The 24084-nt window shown below is 34.0% G+C and overlaps 1 protein-coding gene across 5 annotated transcripts in view; it reads right to left on the bottom strand.

The window, feature by feature from the left end:
• Positions 1 to 24084, bottom strand: part of DCAF6 (DDB1 and CUL4 associated factor 6) — a 170757-nt gene that overhangs the window by 73799 nt on the left and 72874 nt on the right. For all 5 annotated transcript variants that reach the window (XM_082832677.1, XM_082832676.1, XM_082832674.1 and 2 more), the window contains 6 exons: positions 21789 to 21902; positions 19504 to 19639; positions 16985 to 17199; positions 10115 to 10208; positions 8438 to 8557; positions 6790 to 7056 (listed from right to left, as the gene is read on the bottom strand). In XM_082832677.1, the coding sequence (XP_082688803.1) occupies positions 6790 to 7056; positions 8438 to 8557; positions 10115 to 10208; positions 16985 to 17199; positions 19504 to 19639; positions 21789 to 21902 (946 nt within the window). The remainder of the gene's footprint in view (positions 1 to 6789; positions 7057 to 8437; positions 8558 to 10114; positions 10209 to 16984; positions 17200 to 19503; positions 19640 to 21788; positions 21903 to 24084) is intronic.

Consider the following 24084-nt stretch of genomic DNA (forward strand, 5'->3'; position numbering starts at 1 on the left):
ATTCAATGCTCCCAGTGCTTTTCAAAGAAGAATTTGTTTGCTTATTTGAAGGCTGGTTGTATGTCTCCCCAGCCAAGTTTAAAAAAAAAAAAAAAAAAAAATTGAGGCTAGGGAAAGAAGTCATCACACAGCTAACTAGGAAAGGCAAATATTGAATTAAAAATTCCAAGCAGAAATACCCGTCTAAACAAATAGTTCTGCTAGCAGTTTGAAGTATTAAAGGCACATAAGACACATACACATTACATCTTTTTAAAAATGTATAAACAGGGCTTCCCTGGTGGCGCAGTGGTTGAGAGTCCGCCTGCCGATGCAGGGGACACGGGTTCGTGCCCCGGTCTGGGAGGATCCCACATGCCGCGGAGCGGCTGGGCCCGTGAGCCATGGCCACTGAGCCTGCGCGTCCGGAGCCTGTGCTCCGCAACGGGAGAGGCCACAGCAGTGGGAGGCCCGCACACCGCAAAAAAAAAAAAAAAAAAAAAAAAAAAATGTATAAACAAACATATATAATTTGTAATATGAATAAATGCTTGGAGAGCTAATTTTTGTTAACATTAGCCAAAATCGAAAGTGAATACACTGAATACCTTTGGGTTGAATTTTAAAAACAATAACAAAACAATCCTCAATAATGAGTCAGGAACTGCTAATGGGAAATTTGTACTTTCATCTCCTGAAACTACTAACCTTGCTCTTCTTGTTTTTTTCTGAAAGACTCTAGGCTAGTCTCCCTAATGACAATTCCCACTGATGGAAAAGAACAATAAACAATAGTTGAGCCAACAAAGGTCCATTTGGTTCTAACCTCAAATCCTGCCTCTCTTCCAATACATAGGGTCTTTTGTCCTGGACACTGGATTATTTTTATATCTAATTTGGTGGTACTTTATCTGCTTGCTATCAACTGTCCCCCACTCCCAACTTGCTCCTTTGTCCAGGTGATCCTTGTGTTTTTTTTCTCCTAGAACTGGTCACTCCTTTACTGACTTCCAAGTTCCTCTGATCTCTTCTTTAGTTTCCCCAAAGTGGAAGTCACTAACCTAATATTTCCACTTGTTTCTAATCTCTAAATTGCCTATATCTCATCTGACTAGATCCTGATCCCCTTTAAGGAAACTATAAACTGAATATCTGGGCTTTGAAAGGTTTGTTTTGCTATGCCATACAACAAAGTTCTTACTTCCCCAGGAAATTTTCTGCAGAGCTCAATTCATATAACAATTATGAAAGGACCTAAATAAATGTATAAACCTGAGCAGACACAGTAATTTGTAAATAAGCAGGAATCCACACATAAGCCATGAAACACTATCTTTAAAAAATTCAATTCTCATGGTCTGAGTGGTCCATTAATTAGAAACACATGGATCCTTTAGGTGACTCACTTCTCAAGGTGAGCCCCCAAAACTGAGTTTTGTATGTACTGATATCCCCACCCAATTCAAAGAAACCACCTTCTCTTTCTTAGATTAAAGTAAGACCAAAGGAGGCAATTAAACTATGACACACTGGAATGAATGCCTCATTTAACAGTCTCTCATTATAAGAAGCTCCTTACCATGGAAAAAAATTACAGATAACACACAAAATGAAGACATTTCTAGACTTAGTTTAAGAAACAACTAAAAGTCTGATAGGCATTACTAAGAAAGAAAAAGATATTTTATAGTTACTTTGAAATACTTTTTATAAATAAAACTATGAGGATTTCATTTTAACCTATATAGTTTCAGCTCACAGTCATACCTATCTCGTTTTTAAATAGATAATCTTATAACCATATTTTCAAAGTTACAGTCTTTTGTTAAATATTCAAAAAAAGAACATGTATGACATAAGAATCAAAATGTTAGATTCTGGGTTATGTATATAGAATGTAGTTTCAAATGGTCTATGTGAATGAAAATAAAATTCAAGAATATGAAGGGTGAAGATGTCCAAATTGTAAAAAAAGATCTACCAACTGACTTCAAAGTCCACTTCAGTATATTTTATCTTCCTAATTCAGCTACTATACCCAAAGCCAACTCTGTGGCCCCCTCTAGATACACTATTCTTCAGGTATGCATTTTATATATTAACCTCACTGTGGCTCCATTTCTTCTTCCTACCCATATTTCTGTCTTGATTTTATCATTTATCAAAATGATTTTTTAAAAGTATTTCCAGGGGCTTCCCTGGTGGCGCAGTGGTTGAGAGTCCGCCTGCCGATGCAGGGGACACGGGTTCGTGCCCCGGTCCGGGAGGATCCCACATGCCGCGGAGCGGCTGGGCCCGTGAGCCATGGCCGCTGAGCCTGTGCGTCTGGAGCCTGTGCTCCGCAACGGGAGAGGCCACAACAGTGAGAGGCCCGCGTACCGCAAAAAAAAAAAAAAAAAAAAAAAAAAAATGTATTTCCGTAAGTTATCATAAAATATTTCTGGAACTAAGTTATTCAGTCTTATGTGGTCTGGACAGCCAAGGGCAAATAATGGATCCAAAAGCAATAAATGACTGGATATCCATTCACAGCATCTTCCCTAGGTATCATAAAATTTGCAGAGCCTACTGGAAACATCCAGAATGAATGAAACGGGACTGAAACTATAAAGACTATAATATAGCTAAATATTCTATATAGGTTTATACTAGCTTAAAGATAACAGTCTTAACAGTATCACTAAAGAGTGACTATTGTTGGGAAGAAAAAGAGGCTTAGGTAGAACAAGATAAAATCTCTGTCTTTATGAGAGCATTTTCTAATAAGAGAAAATAAGTCATAAATAAATGAATATAAAATAATTACAAATTTTAATAAGTACTTTTCAGGAAATAAATAGGGCTATATAAAAGAAAAGAAAATTTTAGGGAGGATAGGAAAGGAAGATGAATCTAGCTAGGGTAGTTATCAAAGACCTCCCTTGGGTGACATTTGAGCTGAGAACCAAAAAACAAAAAGGAAGAGCTTCTCAGGTACAGAGATCAGTAAGTACAAAGACACAGAATCCAAGAGAAAGAGGCAGAAGAAAACTTGGCACATTCCAGGAACTGAAAGAAAACCAGTACAGCTGGAGCGTAATGATCATTAGGAAGTGAGAATGTGGTATGAAATGAGGCTAGAGATAGGCAAGGGCCCAGCCATATAGGTTCTTTTAGGTCCACAGTAAGGACTTTGAGTTTTTTCTCTTGTATTTATATTTATAAACGCAATTAGAAGTCTTTGAAGGGTTTTAGACAACAAAACTATATAATCTGATTTTACATTTTAAGATACTCATACTGGTTGCTGCATGGACAATAAATTATAAGGGAACAAGAGTAAATGAAGAGAAATCAATTACTGGACAACAAATGATGTAAGATGGAAAGATGTAGAACATATTTTAGATACAGAACAGAACTTGCTGATGGATTGGGTGTGGGACATGAAGGAAAGCAAGGAATCAGTAACTCACAGCCTATTAAAATAAGCACATGAGCAGCAGTTACAATTTACTAAGATATGAAATGACCAAGATGAAAGAGATTAGTGAGACGGGAAGGATAGGAGGATAAATTAAATTTCAGTTTGGACATGTTAAACCTAAGATGTCCAAAGATAACCAAAAAGAAGTCAAATAAGCAGTTGGACACAGGAGTCTATAACTCAGGGTAGAAAATCAGATTGTCAGTATACATTTGGGAATCATCAACTTAGAGGAGATATTAAACGCTACGGGAATTGATGCAATTAACCAGGGATAGAGTGCATGTAGAGAAGAGAGCACAGACTAGGGGTTTTACTAAAATACTGAGAATTATAGAATAAGAAATATCAAAAATGGTTACTGAATACCAGCCAGAGTTGCTAATAAGAGTAAGTAGGCAAAAGTGGTGTCATAGATGCCAAAAAAGGAAAGTGTTTCAAAATAGAAGTGACAGGCTATGTTAAAAGCAACTGGGTTAAAAAATCTACTAAGTACGAACAAAGAAGTATACTTTAAAACAGGCAAAATGGAAGTCACTGGTGACTTTGACAAAAAGGTTCAGTGGAAAAGGAGGTTAAAAGGCAGAGTGGAGTTGGTTGATAAATAAGTGGAAGATGGTAAGAAAATGGAGACAGTATATGTAAGCTATTCTTTTGAAGACTCTGATTATAAAAGGAGCAAAGACATGAGTCTGGAGGGGAATATGGGACAGTTAAGAGATATTTTTAAGACAGAAGATAATTATAGAGCATGTTTGAGGTGGAAAGGAAAAATTCAGTAGAAAAGGTAATAATAAAGATGCAGGAGAAGGAGCAAAGTCCTTGAGAAGCTGGAAAGAGGTGCACTGGCCAGCTTTTGTTAGGAGCAGATACACTTCTTCCCAAAATGGGACTGCTTCTGTCACAGACAATGTGAGTCTAGATGCTGGAAAGTTGGGAGATTCAAAAGAAGGAAAGTGAACGCTTTTTTTCCCCCACTGTGAATGAAAGAAGGTTATCAGCTAGGGGGTGGGATGAGGGTAAAGGGCGGTGCTAAAAGTTTTAGAGACTTGAAGGTGTGAAACAGACATTCTGTCTAGGTGCTGAGCAACAGTGTTGGAAGACTGCTTTAACGCGGAGCGCCCATGAAATCTGTGGTCGTGAATTTCTTCACTATCAGTGGCTCAGCTGCAGACTAAGAGAAGGCAAATAATTAGGTTCAGTCAGAGATGGAGTTTTGCCAGGCAAGTCTTCACATTCCCACTGTCCCTCTCCCTCAATCCGGTAAAAGTGACAGAGGAAATGCAAAGGACCTGAATGAAAGATACAAACATTTACATAAAGAGGTATACACAGCAAGGCAAGAAGTTTGTTTTCTCCATCTCTATGCAAGGCAATAATAGAAACCATGGTTCTAGGGTGATACTCCCACCTACATGGACAATTCCTACCATCCACAAACCCATCTGGACTTAGAAGCGAATAAAAGATTGAGAAAAAAAACAACACAAAACATAAAGAGCATTAAGTCCCTATTGTCAAAATGCTAAACTCTGGGATTATGAAAGGCCTATTGTCAAAACAATCACAGACATAATCTTTAGATGTTACATCTAATATCAAATCATCTTCCTCAACAGCAATACTGTCTTGGTAACATGGAAATATCCCAATTTTCCATAGTTTAGTCAGCCAAAATTCTTCCCATAACCTACCAGTTAAAAGTATCTCCTATGTTTCTTTGAAAAATGTATAGACAAAAGTGCCAAGTCATGTTCAATGTTGCTTGATCATCACAAAAATGTTTTCTATTTCAATGATTCAATGAAATAAATAGTATTCAAGTATTTAATACTTACATCAAATATTAAAAAGGATTTAGTAATTTCAAATGTAGTATTAGAATGTGTTAAGTATCTAGGACAAAAAGGAAAAATGAAATTCCATACTAAGTAGTTTACTCAGAAATGTGTTTAAGAAACAATTGGAATCAGTTAAGATTCAGTGGAACGTGAACATGAGCTAGGGAATCTTCTTGCTAAGTTTTGACCAAACTTATAATTGATTAGAATCTTTAAGACTATTCCCAAGAATGCTATCACTTTAAAAAGTCTTGTTTTTACCAATGTTACCTGTTTTGAAAAGCAAACTTTTAAAGAATTCTGTCCAGACTTCCTTAACCCTCCAAAATATTTTATTTTCCCATAACTTGAAATGCTGTATCAATTAGAATGTGGAAAATCTAATTTCATAGCTCATCTTTAGGTTATTATTATAGGTAAATTGTACACAAGTGTTATTTAACAGCCACATAATTGAGTCTGGCTTCTATTCCCAGAAACTGAAAATGAATTACCAAAAATGGGATATACTGATAGAAGAGTGCTTAATTTAAAACACCCCATATTTGGTGATCTGGCATCAGATTTCAGAGAAGCAAGAATAAAGTGACAGTTTGGCAGTTAAGCTGTTAGGAATTTTTTTTATAGGCTTTAGCTGAGGCCTGCCAGATGTATCTTTAGTTGCTAATATTTTTGATTATATATCGAGGAATATACTTCCTTAGAAAAACTCAAAGAAAAATATGAATGAACATCTTGTTGGTTATTATAATTACATGTATATATTTAAAATGTCAAGTAAACTACAGACATATCTGCTAAAGATTACTATGTAAACACTAGCACATTCCATAGCTGGGGGTGGGGTGGGGTGTTTGAACATGAGGAGTTGTAATATTGAGAGGAAAACACAATTTTAACAGAATTTAGAAGTTGATTTTTTTCACTAACATCAAATACCAAGAAGACAAGGATTTGTTAAAATAATTTTTTCACGTAAATACAGGAGAAGTAATTCTTTTGGTAAATTGTATACATTGTTGACCAGAGACCATGTAAAATTCATCATAAAGAATGTATTAAAAGTATGTCATGATTTGAGGAAAAATAATAAAAAAGAACATAAATACAATGGATCTAATAATAATCAGGGCTATATTTTCACTATCACTCTAACACAGACAACCAAAAAAGCTTAAGAAAGATATTTTGGTCTATAAAAATAATTGTTAAGTCAAGTGCATTAAACTATGTCAAAGCACTATCTGCTGGTACTTACATTTTTTAAAGAACTGTCTTGTGTAAACTGAAGATTCCCGCTATTTGTTAAAATTCATGCAAGTGAGGCATACTTGAATTTTGTTTTTAAGTTACACATTCACATATTACATGTCACTTTGATCATTTATTCCAGCAAGAATAAGTTGATGTGATTTAGTATCTTTCAAAATAGCCCCAAAAGAAGTTTTCATTATCAGAAATCATCAGATGAACCACAGCCTATTTAAAGAGTAACATCCTCACCAGACTGATGATGTGTATGGTGTCCAGATGCCTCAACAGACTGCCTTTGTTCACTGACTGGAGAAGACAGCAAAGAAGTAGAATGAGGGCTTTCTGTAGAAGATGATGCTGAATGAGCCTGAGCTGACATCGTAGAGGATGTAGAAGGCTGAAGAAACTGTTCAGCTGGAGTGTCTACTTCCATAGCAGTTTCATTTTCACCCACTTCCAAATCAGTACTTGATGGGACCGTAGGAAGAGTTGAAACATCTGACTGACTAGTTCCACCTTCAAAAAACACATCATAATACAAATTCAAATACTAAATGCTTTCCAAAACTAACTACTCTAGAGATATGTTCAAGAAATACGTGTGCACACACGCGCGTGCACACGCACACACGCACGCACACACACACACACACAGAGAAACAGATAATTTCAGGATATCAAAAGCACCCACCAGGCTAATTAATAGGGGTAAAAAATCTACCTATGGCACATTCTTGTTGTAATAATCAACCTTTCAAGCAAAATGCTCAGTATGGTAGCTTGACTTACACAAAGCTAAATAACAGCTTGAAAGATTCCTATAAATAATGTCTAGTTCCTTAAGTTTGAAGATGATGATTCTGATTTAATAGCTGGATAATAGGATAATGGACTTATATTAATATATTTCTACTCTATAACATAATGTCCTTGGTAAAATATTTAATAAAAAAATTTTATTAACAAGAGTAAAGCTACAAATAGGTCATAACAAGATTAAGTTCCTGATTCCCATTTCATTAGCAGTAACGTTTTAACCACTAAAATAACATGATGCAGTCATGATTTTAAAAGGCTTGAATATCTACTATGTGTTGTGGTAGGCCTTGTGCTATCTGCAAAGGAATAATTAAGAATACTCAATAAACATTAAAAATTTCCTTGATTTTGCTTCAAATCTATATTATTAAAAGAAAGAAAGAATGAACTAATCAAGTTCATGTCTTGCAAGATCCAACTACGACAGAATATAAAAATTTTTCTGTTAATCATCTTGATTTAAATATTTCTTAAATTTAAGCACAAATGTAATAACTCTTAAGCAAATCCATAGTCTAAGAAATTTTTTAAAGTTTGTATGCAGAATTTAACAAGAACCATTTATGGATGAAATTCAATACAATTTTTCATTTTGGGACTTAAAACATTTAGGAGTTAACTTTCACACTCCTGATTTTGGACAGAGATAAGTAACTTGCCAAAGACCACAAAGCTGGAAAGTAGTGAACCAAAATATGAAAACAGGTCAGCTAACACCAGACACAGCAATTGACAGCCATTGTATATAAGTAGACAAAAGAAGAAACTACTTAATTATATAAAACTTATCTAAAGAGTTTTATCTGTATCCCTTCTCAGAGCACATACAAAAGTATTTACAGTAGGGGATATCAGACTCTTTTACTTTTTTTGAGAAAAGCAAAAAATGAAGGCTAGGTCTAGAGGAGCAAATTATGCCAAATACCCTTTGTTCTCTACTGCTCCACACAATACAATAAGAACCTTATGATTACTAAAGATATAAAATATGGTATACATTGGATGATATAAATAAAACTGACTTCAATAAATAGTTTTTGCAGGTTTTCTGGTAACTTTAATTAATAACAAAAATTACCTCTGGGTCGAGATCTTCCTCGTCCTCTATTGCTTTGTGCGACTTCGCTTGCTTCTTCAAACCACCTTGATAACATGTCAGACATTCTCTGCATCAATGACACGTTGGGACTTTGCTCCCCTATGACAACACAGGTCTTATCAGTGAATTTAGGAATAGGTCAGGATCTTTCATTAATGCAAAAACCTTGATTTGAAGGCTTTAAAATGAAAGCAATTTTAAAAACTCAAATTGCCTAAATAAATTATATGACTGTATATATAAACCTATTAGGGCTATCATCACATTTTATAGTAAATGTTTATATGAATGACTCTCCAACTCTATTTTGAGTTCCTCAAGAACAGGACTTACATCTCCTACATGTTTGCCAATTCTTAGGTACTTCCACACTACCACCCCTACCCCAACCCACATCTTTAGTTCTAAGAGCAGACAGCTAGGAAGGGCTCATGAATTCTAAGTTGAAGAGATTGAAAGAAAAGTTTGACCTCTCACTTAAATTTCCTTAAACTGAAGGTTTGCCCTCTCACTTAAATTTCCCTAAACTGAATTTATTTTTATCATCATTTACTGCAAATTCCACATAACTGAAATTAACAGAAACCAGAAAATTTTTTATTTATCTCTTTCCTCCCGCCTTGTCTCCCCTCAAATATATGAGTATATTCTTAAGGACATTTTCAAATTAAGTATCACATCAAATTGAAACTGTGACAATTCTATTTTACAATCATATAATTTAAAATGGAAATCATTTGTTTTTGAATTTTCTGTGAAAACAGATTTTATGCTTTATTACCTTTATATAATATAGCTTTATATTTTAAAATATATTAAATAATACCAACAATAATATATTGGGAAATATGCTTTTGATCTTAAAAGATTTCAGAAGTCATTAGAATAAGATTTTTGCTATAGATCTGTTTATTAAAATCACACACATTACTTCTATTTTAAACGTGCCATCTTAAGAGACTTCCCTGGTAGCACAGTGGATAAGACTCTGCACTCCCAATGTAGGGGGCCCGGGTTCAATCCCTGGTCAGGGAACTAGATCCCACACGCATGCCACAATTAAGAGTTCACATGCCACAATTAAGAGTTAGCATGCCACAACTAAGGAGCCTGCCTGCTGCAACTAAGACCAAGTGCAACCAAATAAATAAATTATATATATATATATTTTTTTTAATTCTGTAAAAAAAAAGTGTGCCATCTTAACACTCCCAAAATAGTAGTTTCTTATGCTTATCAAAGGCATCTGATAGGAGGAAAAAACAATTTTTTAATGTGCTCTTATAAAACTCTCAGATTGGAAACTGGGAGTTTTTATTGCTCTTTATATCAAATACAAAGGCAAAAATTACTATGTTTGATAATACCCAATGTTTTTGTGGCAAAAGACATTCTTACACTTTCAGTGGGAATACAAAAGAGTGCATACTTTTCAGAGGGAAATTTGATAACTATCAAAATTAAAATGTAATTATCCAGTGACCCACACATTCTACTTTTAGGAATTTATCCTAAGATACACTTGCACAAGTATGGTAAGATATGTATGAAGATGTTTGTTACAGCATCACTTATAATAGTGAAAAAAATGGAAACAAGTTAAAATATTAATTTTTAAATACCATATTGTTTAAAAGCTGACCAAAGTATAGTTACCATCTCTTTCTCGTTCACTTTCAGGCCTTGCTCGGGGTCCAGTATCTGACCAATCACCACGAAGTCTCAAACGCTTAACTGGAGGCTGTCGTAACTAAAAGATGAGGAGAGAACTCTCTTGCTCAATTCTTAAAGCACACTGTAAGTCTAATAGATTCTTTCCATCTTCTTACTTCCTTTATTGAGATGCTAATCAAACTATGAAAGAGAGCCATAAATATCCACTGATGTTGACAGCCTGTACTTATTATCTTCAGCCTAAAGTTTGAATGCAACTTTAAAATCATGTAAATGTGATATCTAATCCTACTGTATCACTTTCCAACTGACAAGAGGAAAGTTATCTAACTACATTGAGCCTAAGTTTTCTATTATTATGATAAATATAGTCTAGGTAAAGTACCTAAATACCTAACTGGCAATAGGAGTAATCATTATTTTATTATTATTATTGACAATTTGCTCTCTGGTTCTCCCCCAGTACCTATTCCAACCCTGCATTACTCACCTCAGTGTCTCTACTCTACCTTGTTGCTCTCATTCTCAACTATTAACTTTTCCTCCTACTTCAGAGAAAATAAAGTCAGTTCTATAGAAATGACATAAATTTCCTCAGCTGCATTCTACAACTTACCTATATCTACTTCTTAATTCCTTGCAATCTTTCTCAGGACATGGATCACTTGTTTTGTTTAAGCTTAATCTCTGTGCTTTTTATTTCATTCCTTGAACAATTATTCTCTCTATATCTACATTCATCTCTTCTCTCTTGGTTCTTCCTCACAATATGCTAAAGGTTCTTATCATTTTTAATAAACAGAACACCTCAATTTCATATTTCTATCCAGCTACACTCTTTTCTCATGCTTTCTGAAGCTTTACTGTCAAGCCTCTTTTAAAAAGTCTATATTCAGGGTGGGGGGGATCAACTGGGAGACTGGGATTCACATATATACACTAATATGTATAAAGTAGATAACTAATGAGAACCTGCTCTATAGCATACAGAACTCTACTTCACTGTACAGTAGAAACTAACACAACATTGTAAAACAACTATACCCCAATTTTTAAAAATAAGTCTATATTCATTCTATTTTTATCTACCACTCCTCTCTCAATTCACTGAAGTCAATCTTATGTTCCCATTTTTCCACTGAATTCATTCTCACCAATATCACCAGTGAATGATCAACGACTAAGTTCACTGATGAATGATAAAATGATTAAAACTCAATTTCCAATTCAAATGGCACCTTTCAGAGATTATTTTATTTGGTGTCTATGGCATCTGACACTCTTAATCACTCCTTTTAACTGTTACATTTTAACATCTTTTTATTGAGATATAATTCACATACCATAATATTTACCCTTTTAAAGTAGACAAATCAGTGGTGTATATTCACAAAGCTATGCAACTACTTGTATCACACTAATCCAGAACATTTTCATCACCTTAAAGAGAAACCCTATAGCTATCAGCAATCATTCCCCACTTCTCCCTCTACTCACCTCCTGGCAACTACGAATCTACTTTCTGTCTCTATGGATATGCTTATTCTGGACACTTCATATAAATGTAATAACATAATATGTGGCCTTTTGTGTATGACTTCTTTCACTTAGCTTAATATTTTTCAAGGTTCATCCACGTTGCAGCATATATCAGTATTTCATTGCTTTTTATGGCTCAATAATATTCCACTTTTTGAATACACCACATTTTGTATAATCATTCACCAGTTGATGAACATTGAGTTCTTTCCACTTTTTGGCTACTGTGACTAATGCTGCTATGAACATATGGGCAAGTTTTTACGGGGACATGTTTTCAATTTTCTTGGGTATATATCTAGGAGTGGAATTGCCAAATCATATGATAACTTCTATATTTAACTTTTGAGGAACTGACAAACTGTTTTACAATGCAGTTTGCACCATTTTATACTCCTACCAGCAATGTATGAGGGCTCCAATTTCTCCACATTTTCATCAACAATTGTCATTGACTTTTTTATTTTAACCAACCTAGTAAGTGTGAAGTGGTGCCTCACTGTGGTTTTGATCAGTGATGTTGAACATCTCTTTATGTGCTTAATGGTCATTTGTATACCTTCTTTGGAGAAATGTCTATTCAAATCCTTTACCAATTTTTCAATTAGGATACTTGTCTTTTTATTGTTGAGTAGTAAGTGTTCTTTATATGACATATTCTGGATACTGGATTCTAAATCATAAACCAGATATATGATTTGCAAACATTTTCTCCCACCCTGTGGGTCACTCCCTTTTATTTTTTTCTAACATAACATTCATTGATTTTTTTTTTCTTTCACAATTAAGCAGGTTTTAATAGAAATCTGGTGACAGCTTAGCTGTAAATTTTCTATTTTCTCCTGGAAACCATACCAAGCAACAAGGAGAATGGGAAAAAAAAAGTCTCCATCCTCAGCAAAGGAAACAGAAAAAAAAAAAAAAGACCCCACAAGTTCCATGTTATGTGTAAGTATGGTTAAAAGCAACTGAGAATAACAAAATCTGCAGAGGAAGTCACAAGTGTGACAAAGAATAATCATTAGATTAGAGGATGCCTAGTGTGGCAGTTATCTAAAATCTCAGACAAATAATCATTTCCAGAAAGAGAGAGCCTCACCCTGTATATAAATTGTACTTAGAATTAAGAGCTCTGTTCCATGGTTAGAAGAGAGAAATTTTTATATTATACAGGCAAAGAACTGATGTTATAATCTATTATAATATATCTATTATGATCTATAATCAGCAACTATTTGAACAAGATCTTCAAGTTAAAAACAGTCCTAAGTTTGATTTTTTGATATATGCGAAATAACCTACTCAAGAATCCTGAAAATCATACAGCATTCATTCAATCAGTCATTCAATAAAAAAAGTTTCAGCACCTTTCATGTGTCAGGTACTACTCTAGGTATTGGGGAAAGACCAATGTATAAAACGTACAAAAATTCCCAATGTCACAGAGTTTATAGAATACATGAAATTAAAAAGTAAAATATACAGAGGAAGTGGTAAGTGTTACAGAAAAAAATAAAGTATCAATAGAAAAGGGTGATAGGTAGTACCAGATAATTAAGGGTTACAATTTTAAATAATATGGTAAGGTAGGATCTAACAGAGAAGGGAACATAGGAAAAGCCCTATAAGAAGTAAAGGAAGAAGAAATCCAGATATCTAGAGGAGATCATTTCAGGCAAAATAAATGCAAAAGCCATAAGGTAGCTTAGCCTGTCTGAGTAAACAAGTAAGTAGATGTAGGTAGAGCAGAGTAAACAAAGGAGAGAGCAGTAGAAGTAACAAGAACCAGATGATCTAAGATCTTGAAGCCACTGTAAGGACCTCAGTTTTGTTCTGAGTGAGGTGGGGAGCCATTTGGAGTGTGGATCAGAACAGTGGCGTGATTTGACTTATGTTTTAAAGGATTACTTTGCCTACCGTGTAGCTAACTAAAGGACTGGAGGGGGTGGGTATGAAAGCAGGGACCTGGTAAGAAAGCTACCATAATAATCTAGGAGGAGAGATGCTGATGACTCGGATTAGAGTATTAATAGTAGAGTGGGAAGCAGTACTACAGACTTTGGATACAGGTTTCCCCTACTATCTGAAAGCAGAATGTTCCTATGAAAACTTTCATACTTCGAAATGGAGTAAAATGAAGAAGCAATTACCTTAGGACACATCTTGCTAATGGATGCACAGAATAAATTGAGATAAAGCACAGATGCTCACAGACACAATTCAATGCTACGACAGCTTGAGGCTGAGACAGAGACACAATTCAAAGCTACGGCAGCTTGACGCTGAGATAAGACACAATTCAATGCTATGGCAGGTTGATGCTGAGATGCCGAGTATATTTCACTGGGAAGGAGCTTGGTGATGCCACTTGCTGCTCAGGGTGCACACTGCAAACAAACGCCAAATGCCATTTTCGCTTTTCACCTTTTTTCTGTAAAAGCAAAAATCCTCTTTGGATTTTTTAGTTAGTGAAAGCAGGTACTAAGCAGGTCTTTAGTAAAAGCAAAGTGATATAGAAGCAAACATTCAAAAAGCAGGGGATACATGCAATACTTTTAGGGATAAATTATGGGGACCAGGAGAAAATGAGAGATTGGCTTCAACAAAGCAGTCCAATAATGTGCTAGGTAGGTGGGGGAAATGTCAAAAAGATATGAGAGAAAAACGAAAAGAAAGAAAAGACAATAAAAAGGAAAAAGGAATACCAAAATAAAGGTAAATGAGAAGTGGAAAAAATTTGAATAAGACAAAAGAATATGCTAAATAAAAAAGGGGAACAGAAATTCCCTGGCAGTCCAGTGGTTAGGACTCTGAGCTTTCACTGCCAGGGGCCTGGGTTCAGTCCCTGGTTGCAGAACTAAGAGCCAGCAAGCCGAGAGGCGTGGCCAAAACATAAAGGGGCGGGGGGTGAAAGACAAATTATTAGAGGACAAAGGAAATAATATAGGAAATAAAAAGAGACCCCTACAAGTTAAGAAAATATAAAAATATGAAAACATAAGAAAAAAATCATATTTTAAACTTTTATTCATACTTTAAAACCCTGCTCAAGTGTTTCTTACATTCCCAATCAAAAACAATTATTCCTTCTTTTGGTCTGCTTATATAGAACATAATTCTTACATACAATTCTATTATTTTAAGTTTCACACATTTATTTATAAACTTTATTCCTTTATAAATTTATTTATTTATTTGTAAACTCCTGAATGAGAGATCATGTCTTTGTTACAGTCCTCCTTGATTTTCTAAAGTTTAGTATAGTATGTAGTATAGTAGCCACCCAGTAAATATTTGGTGAGCTGAGATGAGTTTGTCTGAACATTACTGTCAAGGATTTAGCATAAAACACTGAGAGAAAAGATGGCGAGATTAAGAGGAGGACAGGTTATTAATTTCTTTTTCTATATAGACCTGTGAATTATTTCATTTATTACAATAAGCATAATTTATTTTTTAAATTTTAATTCATTTTCAGAATTATTTTTCTTAATTTAGTTAATTCAACAAAGAATACTGAGAAAAACATGTTCAAAAAACCAACTGTTCATAATTAAGCCTCTTTCACTCATTATATAAACATCTTTAGGCTAAGTATTCTATGGGATAAAAAAGCTAGCTGGCTCACTTAAAATGTTTCTGTATTTCCAACTCTTTCATTCTGTAACAGTCTCAAAGTATGACTGTAACTTTACTGAAGCGCATTATCTCAAGAGGAAATTACATAGCAACAACAAAATGACAGAGCAGATTTCACATTTTCAATCAGACCAATAAACTCAAATATTGTTTCATTAGCCATCATACCCTCTTCTTCACCAATTTCCTAATTCACTTAAACACAGTGCCAAATTTAAAATCCCAAAAACACATTTATAAAGTAATCTTGATTTTTTTCTAATTTTATAGCCCTCTCAAACTGCAACTATAAGAACTGGATTTGGTTTTGCATCTCATAGGAATTACAAAATTGTTATTGTTCTTTAGTACCTTTAAAATGTATTCATTAAGAAGAGTTGGACCAATACCTAAAAGTCACTGATAATTAATAAAAAGCAATGGTTAATTTCAAAAGACATTTATAATCCAAAGAATAGAGTGATTAAACACAGGACACTGTAGGGACCTCCCTGGTGGCGCAGTGGATAAGACTCTGCACTCCCAATGCAGGGGGCCCGGGTTTGATCCCTGGTCAACTAGATCTTACATGCATGCTGCAACTAAGAGTTCGCATGCCACAACTAAGGAGCCTGTGTGCCTCAACTAAGGAGCCCGCAAGCCGCAACTAAGGAGCCCACGTGCCGCAATTAAGGAGACCTGGAGGTGCAACTAAGAGCCGGTGCAACCAAATTAAAAAAACAAAAACAACCATAGGACATTGTAAAATAAAAAAGCCAAAGTGAAAAACGTGGGGAAAGAACCTTAACAAGGTTAAAGCAAACATTTTTCTACTGCTGTGTACTGTCAAGGATATACTATTTCTGGTTATTGCTTTTCATAAGTAAGAAAAATGATTTAGTATTTTAGAGTCATTTTAGGAAAAGTAGTTCTTTCACCTAGGTTCCAATACATAATATATATCTATATTTATATCTAGAAATTGATAAAGAGGGTATCTACAGATACAGATATATAGATATAATGTAATGTATAAACTTCTAAAAGACTAAATGCACCAATAGGAGTTTTACCTATTACCATTCACTATTTATATGAGGACAGCAATCCCCTCCTCTCCCAATTCTGTGTATGTGTTGTGTTGTGTGTGTATGTTCAGACACTTTAACTTACCTTTTTCTCACTCACTCATACAGGTCATTGTTTTACAAAATGTACCTAGAGATAATATTACATGTCACTAATTCATAACTGTGAAAGAGGCAGAATCAGGAGAAGACAGGAAGGACTGCTATCGACATATGAATAGTAAACATTGTTGCATGAATATAAACATTTAGTCTCTTGGAAGTTTATACATCACATTTATTTATTATTTTAATTGCCTCTCCTGCAACTGTCAGAACTGTTCATCTTTCTTGCCTGCTGCTGTGCATCCATAAACTTGGAAAAACATTTTGCTATTAAATATTTTCTCTTTAAAAATACTTTCGCCTAGCACCTTATCCTTATTTATTACTCCCATTCTTTCATGCGTATTTTCATGTCTTTGCTCCTTAGACTGTAAATGCCGTGAAAATTAACTCTATTTTTTGAAGCCCTTCAGGCCCTAGGAGTTACTGAATTAATGCTCCAGGAGTTAGTGAGTTAATGTTTTCTGAATTCAATAAAGAACATGGTTTTGAGTAAACTTACCTCTTCTCTTCTCTCTTCTGCAGAAGGAGTTTTAAGTTCTCGTGCTGTATCATCTTTTGGGTCAAAAAGATATATGTAATCTGAAGAGTAACTAACAAGAATCTCTTGACCATCTTCACTGTAACACAGAGATGTCACCCTGCAGGACTTGTTATTAAGATGGGAAGGGATAAAACGGGCAACCATTCCAGTAGTTCCTCGACCTGCATAATTCCCTAAATAAGAAAAAAGGAATTGTTTAAAATTCAGAATATTTTTCAAGAAAAACACTTGAAAAACTCTTAATCTGAATTATGAGATATGTGATTTAACGTAGCAATATAAATCCAAGCTATCATATTCTATTTCTGGAAAAGACTCTTTAATCATCAGTTAAATTTTGTAACAAAATAAAAATGAATATAGTATAAAGGTTACATATCTTCCAAAAAGAATTCATGATTTTCTAGAATTCCACATTACATCAATGTTTTATTGGAAACATGAGTTATTTAATCAATTTTATATTGTGATTACAGTCACACTAAATCATCTCTTAAAAATTCCCCACATTAAGATAATATAATTTTATAATATAAATCAGAAAGCTGATATTTACTAGCATACTAGATAAAACAGTACAGTATCTTTTTAATATGATTTACCTTTTACTTTATGTCATTAAAAGGTTTTTGATTGCCATGAAATTCTCCTCTTATAAGATAACAGAGTGGGAATACCACTCTAATTTTAATTAATTTTGGTGGTCGTCAACATAATGCAATACGATAGGGAGAGGTACGACTGGCACTTTGCTCTGCAGACCCAGGAATGCTAAATTCTAAGAATCCCACAAAGCTGTATTATCCTGCCCTGCCCAAAATTTCAATCATGTCCCATCTGTTGAGAAATGATAACTGAGCCTACAGTTCCATATATTACTACTGTTCCCCCTAAACATGCATGTCCAAATAGACAAGACTCCTCAATCACAGTTCAAGAAAAGAAAAAAGATCCCATCTGGTTTTCCCATTTCAGTAATCTAGGTCCATTTTCACTGGACATAAACTGACATTGAGATCAACATTGTTAATTTCTGGCCCAAGTCAACTTTTATTTTTGATGCCATAAAATATGTGAATATATATATAAATGTGTACATATGTATGTATATTTGGGGTGTGTGTGTGTGTGAGACAGAGAGACAGAGAGAGAGAGAGAGAAAGAATGTGCAATCTTGACCTTCCTTGACAGAAAATGCTAATGGAAGTTAGCTTTGAGGTGAATATTTCAGAAGTGGTTTGATCCCAAAGCAGATGAGGAACAAATAGGAGTTTAAGGCAAATTCAAATTCAGTACTGCAGTATCATTTACAGTACTTTAGCTAGGCTACTAAGTAGGCATAAATATGTTATATATTAATACACACCCAAGTCACTGTTCTTTCCTAACTTTTCTCTCCACCACGCTTACTATTATCCCCTTGATTGAAAAGATGGCAAAGAGAAATTAGGAAAGCCAAGTGTTGTGAGCTGAAGAGTGTCCCCTGAAAATTCATGTCCACCAAGAAACAGAACGTGACCTCATTTAGAAATAGGGTCTTTGTAGATGTAATTATCAAGATGAGGTCATACTGGATTATGGTGACCCTTAAATACAATGTAACTAGTTTTCTTATAAGAAGAGGGAAATGCAGGCACAGATACACAGGAGAGAATAGCATGTAAATATGGAAGCAGGGATTGGACTGATACATTTAAAAGCCAAGGGATGCTAAGGATTGTCAGCAACCTCCAGAATCTAGGAGAGAAGCAGGCAATAGATTCTCCATGAGAGCCTCCAGCAGAAAACCACCGTGCAACACCTTGATTTTAGACATTTAGCCTCCAGAAATGTGAGAGAATACATTTCTGTTATTTTAAGCCACCCAGTTTAGAGTAATTTGTTATGATAGACCCAGGAAATTAATATATCAAGTGTTACAACTTTTTAAAGTGATAAACTGCAAAAGTATCACACTGATGGGTCATAAAAACTTGGTGAAATGCTATTTTTTATAATAATCCATAGTATTTAAATACATTCTATTTACTTAATTTTACGTGAAACTAATAAAATTTTTAAATTGCAATACATCATAAAGATTTACCCTTTGGGGAATTCCCTGGTAGTGCAGTGGTTAAGAATCTGCCTGCCAATGCAGGGGACATGGGTTCGAGCCCTGGTCTGGGAAGATCCCACGTGCCGCGGAGCAACTAAGCCCATGCGCCACAACTACTGAGCCTGTGCTCTAGAGCCCGAAAGCCACAACTACTGAAGCCCGCACACCTAGAGCCTGTGCTCCGCAACAAGAGGAGCCACCGCAATGAGAAGCCCACGCACCACAATGAAGAGTAGACCCCGCTCACCGCAACTAGAGAAAGCCTGCACGTAGCAATGAAGACCCAATGCAGCCAAAAATAAATAAATTTATATAAAAAAAAAGATTGATCCTTTGAACTGATAGGATCTCATATTTTCTCCAATATATGTCTTTTTACCTGTAGCTCTTGTACCCAGCATTCGCCGATCATATATTCGTACTGAGCTATCAGAACAACCAACAGCAAGATAGTATGGTATTGGTGGACAAATAGCTACAGATGTGGCAGCACGTCGGCAGTTAATTAAAATATCCTACAAAAGATAAAAAAATACCAGTTACATAAGCTTTACAACAGATAATAGTCTATTTAAAACATTTTCCCTTCAATTAGAACAAGAAAATCTTTTTCAGAAATCCTAATTCAGTCAGTATGACAATGAGGGAGGAAAAAAACCAACATGCCTCCTAAATATTCTCATACTCAGGAATAAAATGATCATCTTTAGAAATATTAAAAAACTCATACATTACCTATGTAATATGTCATTAAGTCATTAATGTCATTAGAAATGCCTGCGATCATTGGTCCACTGGACAGTAAACATGGAGGTATAATCAACCTTTGTCTATCATAAGTATAATCATTTTATACAGTACTCATGATATTTTAATTTTAATTATTGCTATTAAAATATAACAAAAATATCATAACCTGATATTAAAATTTTATATTTTTAACTTATAAAATCTGCCTCCTTACCCGTTCAAAAACAAAGTACATACATACATATAAAATTGAAGCCAGGGCTTCCCTGGTGGCGCAGTGGTTGAGAGTCCGCCTGCTGATGCAGGGGACATGGGTTCGTGCCCCGGTCCGGGAAGATCCCACGTGCCGCGGAGCGGCTGGGCCCGTAAGCCATGGCCGCTGAGCCTGCGCGTCGGGAGCCTGTGCTCCGCAACGGGAGAGGCCACAACAGTGAGAGGCCCGCGTACCGCAAAAAAAAAAAAAAAAAAATTGAAGCCATGTCAAAGACAGGCTTCACTATAATGTCACTACTTATCTCTATACAAGCATTAGAAAATATAAGAGTTATCACCCCAAAGATATAGCTTTAAGGTACTGTTAATTCTATACTATTTTGTCTACAACTCTAACTCCTCACTCTTCTCAGAATAGCTGAGTTTGTAAGTTACATTTATGCTAAGTTTTATGTATTTAATTATGGGCCTCAGAACATTATTCCTATTACATAGAATTTATTCACCAAATACTGCTCATAATTCTAAATTTTTAGGATTTAAGAATTACCCTAGTTACCAATTTTCTTCATACTCTATTCCTTTTTACATATAAAGAAATCAAAAGTTTTATTGAGAAAAAATTTAACAATATTTCACTTATTAGCTTTGCTTTATTCTTTAGTTTTACAAAGTTTTTGATTATAAAAGCAAAATTAAATCCAACTACATTGTATATGAAACTACTGCTTAAAAGATTTTGACATAACAAATTTTAGGACCTATTATTTACTAAGAAACAGGTAAACCAAATGCCCCTAATAAACAACCTGCTATTTTAAACTTATTTCTGCCTTCAGTTCAACGTTCCTACTTGTGTATGTGTATACATGTATACAATATAAAAACTGACAAAATTTTTTTATTTCTATTTTTTTTCTTCTCTGTTTCAATGTATAAAATAATCTTTTCTCCACCTAAAGTATGTTAACAATAGTAACTGGTTTAATTAGCAAACACTCAACCTGATTACTAGTAACTTTTTTTTTGTAACTATCAGTAAAAATGTATTTAGCAATACTTGCTTACTTCATTTACTACTCTAAAATGATCTGAGACAAAAGCTACTGTCTCTAAATAACATTTAGGGTTAGTTGTCTGGGGCCTTACACTGACTGATTTCTCAGGTCTTTTTCAAGTTTAAAATACTATTTTAAAAAATACAAAATTGATAGTGAAGCTCTATCTTTAGAGAAGTGAGCTAAATCTGAATGAACATGTTGATAAAATGGTATCTAACTGTCTAAAACAAAAGATAGCATATAAATAAATCTCGGTTTAAAGGACAGGGTAAAAATAAAAAGAGACACTAAACTTCTACATGCTTTTATCACTGCTATTGGTAAGCCAAAATTGCCTCCATAAATAAATGGAATATACTGATAAATACTTCAAGTTTTTATAATGCTATGGTATATACTGAAAAATTATATAAATTTTTATAAATATATTTGAACTGTACAATTTAAGTATAAGTTCCTTAACTTTACTAGTAACATTTTAATTAAGATTTTTTTTGATTATAAAAATATACTTATTGAAAATTTTATAAAATAAAAAATTCTTAATTTATCCATAAGCTCATAACAGAGTTAACTTACTACCCAATTTTAAGTATAATCTTAATTTTTTTCATCATTTGTACAAAAACTTGATTCTTACATCTTTGCAATCTTCTTTTGTGCAGCTAGTTTTGATGCGTGTATCAAACCACCTAACAGTTCCATCTTCACCACAAGAGAGAAAAGTATACGGGTCATTAGGTACAGTCATAATCTGAAGATGAAAACAAAAGTACAGGTAATGTTTGTGAACATTTAAACAGATGACTTTGAAAAGCATTACTGCTATATCATAAAATGATTATGGCAAAAGCAACTAAGAACCATTTATTTTAATTATTTATGACTTACCCGTATCATAATGCAAAATAGTGCTATACATATAGAACTATGCAAGAGGTAACTGTTGAATTAATGTGGCTCATTACTTTGAAGTTTGACATTAATGTACCTTCAGACAGAAAGCTCTTTACATTATAAACTCCTAACAACTTGACAAGAAAAATCCTATCCTTGGAAGCTTGTTCAAACTTTGAATAGCCAAATTTTTGTTTTCTGGATGTGAATTTACACTTGTATTAGAAATACACTGTAAAATTTTACTCTCTGATAATGTTTATAAAAACTATGGGATGCTGAATTAAGCATTTAAACTGACCTCTCAAAAATTTTTTGAGTGATGGTAATGGTTCTATAACAATGTAAAAGTACTAAATGTCACGAACAGTACAGTTAAAAATGGTTTGAATGGCAAATGTTATATTATGCATATTTTACAAAAATTAAATTTTGTAAAGAAATGAAACATTTTAGATATTCCTGTATCCACTTCTGGTTTAGCAATAATACTGTAAGTTGAGGCCCTCTGTGAACCCTCCTGTCCAACAAATTCCTCCCCTTCTCTGTCCTTAGAAGTAGAAACTGCCAAAATTGGGTATTTAGCATTCTCACATAGGTTTTTATGTACCCATAAACAATGGAAGGTATATTCCTATGTATACATGAAAAGGTGCTCAGATTCATTAGTGATCAACTAAACACAAATTATAATCCTAAGTAAATATCACTACACATCACCAGAATGACCAAAATGAAAGGGACTAGATTAATATCAAATGTCAATGAGGACATGGAGCAACTAGGGCTTTCACACGTCATTGATGGGGCTGTAAAACAGTACCATCACTTTGAAAAACCATGTGTCAGTATCTACTAAAGCTGGTCATATGTCTCTTCCATGACCCAGCAATTCCACTACAAATAAATGTATGCATAAAGGCACCTAAAGATGTGTACCAGAAAGTTCATAGCAGCATGATTCATATTAGCTAAATACTTGAAACAACCCAAATGGCCAGTAAGAGAATAAGAACATAAATTGTGATTTACTCTTAAAATACTAAAGCAATAAAAATAAAGAAATACATTGCTCTCAAATTATGTAAAACCAGTGATTAAAAATAAGATTTCTTGCCAGAAATCAGTGGAGTAACATCTTTAAAGTAGTAAAAGAAAAAAAAAAAAACTGTCAAACTAGAATTCTATACCCACAGAAATATCTTTCTAAAACAAAAATAAACTAGACTTTTTCAGAAATAAGAAAGCTGAAAGATTATTCAGTAGCATAGAAGTCAGCAAAGGATGCCTCTTACCTAACTATGACCCATTATTTTTGTAAATAAGAGTTTGAATGAAACTCAGCCACATCCAATCATTTACATATTATCCAAGTCTGCTTTCCTGACACAATGGCATATTTGAGTAGTTGTGACAAAGATTATATGGCACACAAAGCCTAAAATATTTACTATTTGGTATTTTACAGGATAATTTTCCAAACCTCTACAATAACAGACAAGCACAATATAAATACATCTTCTAAAATCCTTCTTGTAAAAGGAAAATAATACCTGTCATAATCTGGATCTATGCAAAGGAATTTAAGATTAGAAATAATAAATATGTAAGTAAACCTAATATAATTTTTACTTTGTTTTAAAATCTTTTTAAAGATAATTGACTATTAAAGGAAGAATATTAACAATGTATTAAGGAAATTATGAAACATATAAGAATAAAATGTAAGAAAAAATACCCAAAATTCCAGGAGAAGAAAACTGAAAGTACAGTATTATAAGATTCTTATACTATATTTGAAGTGGTACCATATTACTTGATGGTACACTGTGATAAAGTTCATGATGTATACTATAAACTCTAAAGCATACACTAAAACATCAACAAAAAAAAGTTATAGCTAATAAATCAACAAAGGAGGTAAAGTGGAATCACAAAAAATACTCAGTTCTTCCAAAAAACAGAAGAAGGGGAAAAAACTGATGCAACAGGAACAGAGGGAAAACAAAGAGCAAGACACAAAATTTAAATTCAGATAC

This window comes from Leucopleurus acutus, assembly GCF_964270905.1.
Source record: "Leucopleurus acutus genome assembly, chromosome: 2".
NCBI lineage: Eukaryota > Metazoa > Chordata > Mammalia > Artiodactyla > Delphinidae > Leucopleurus > Leucopleurus acutus.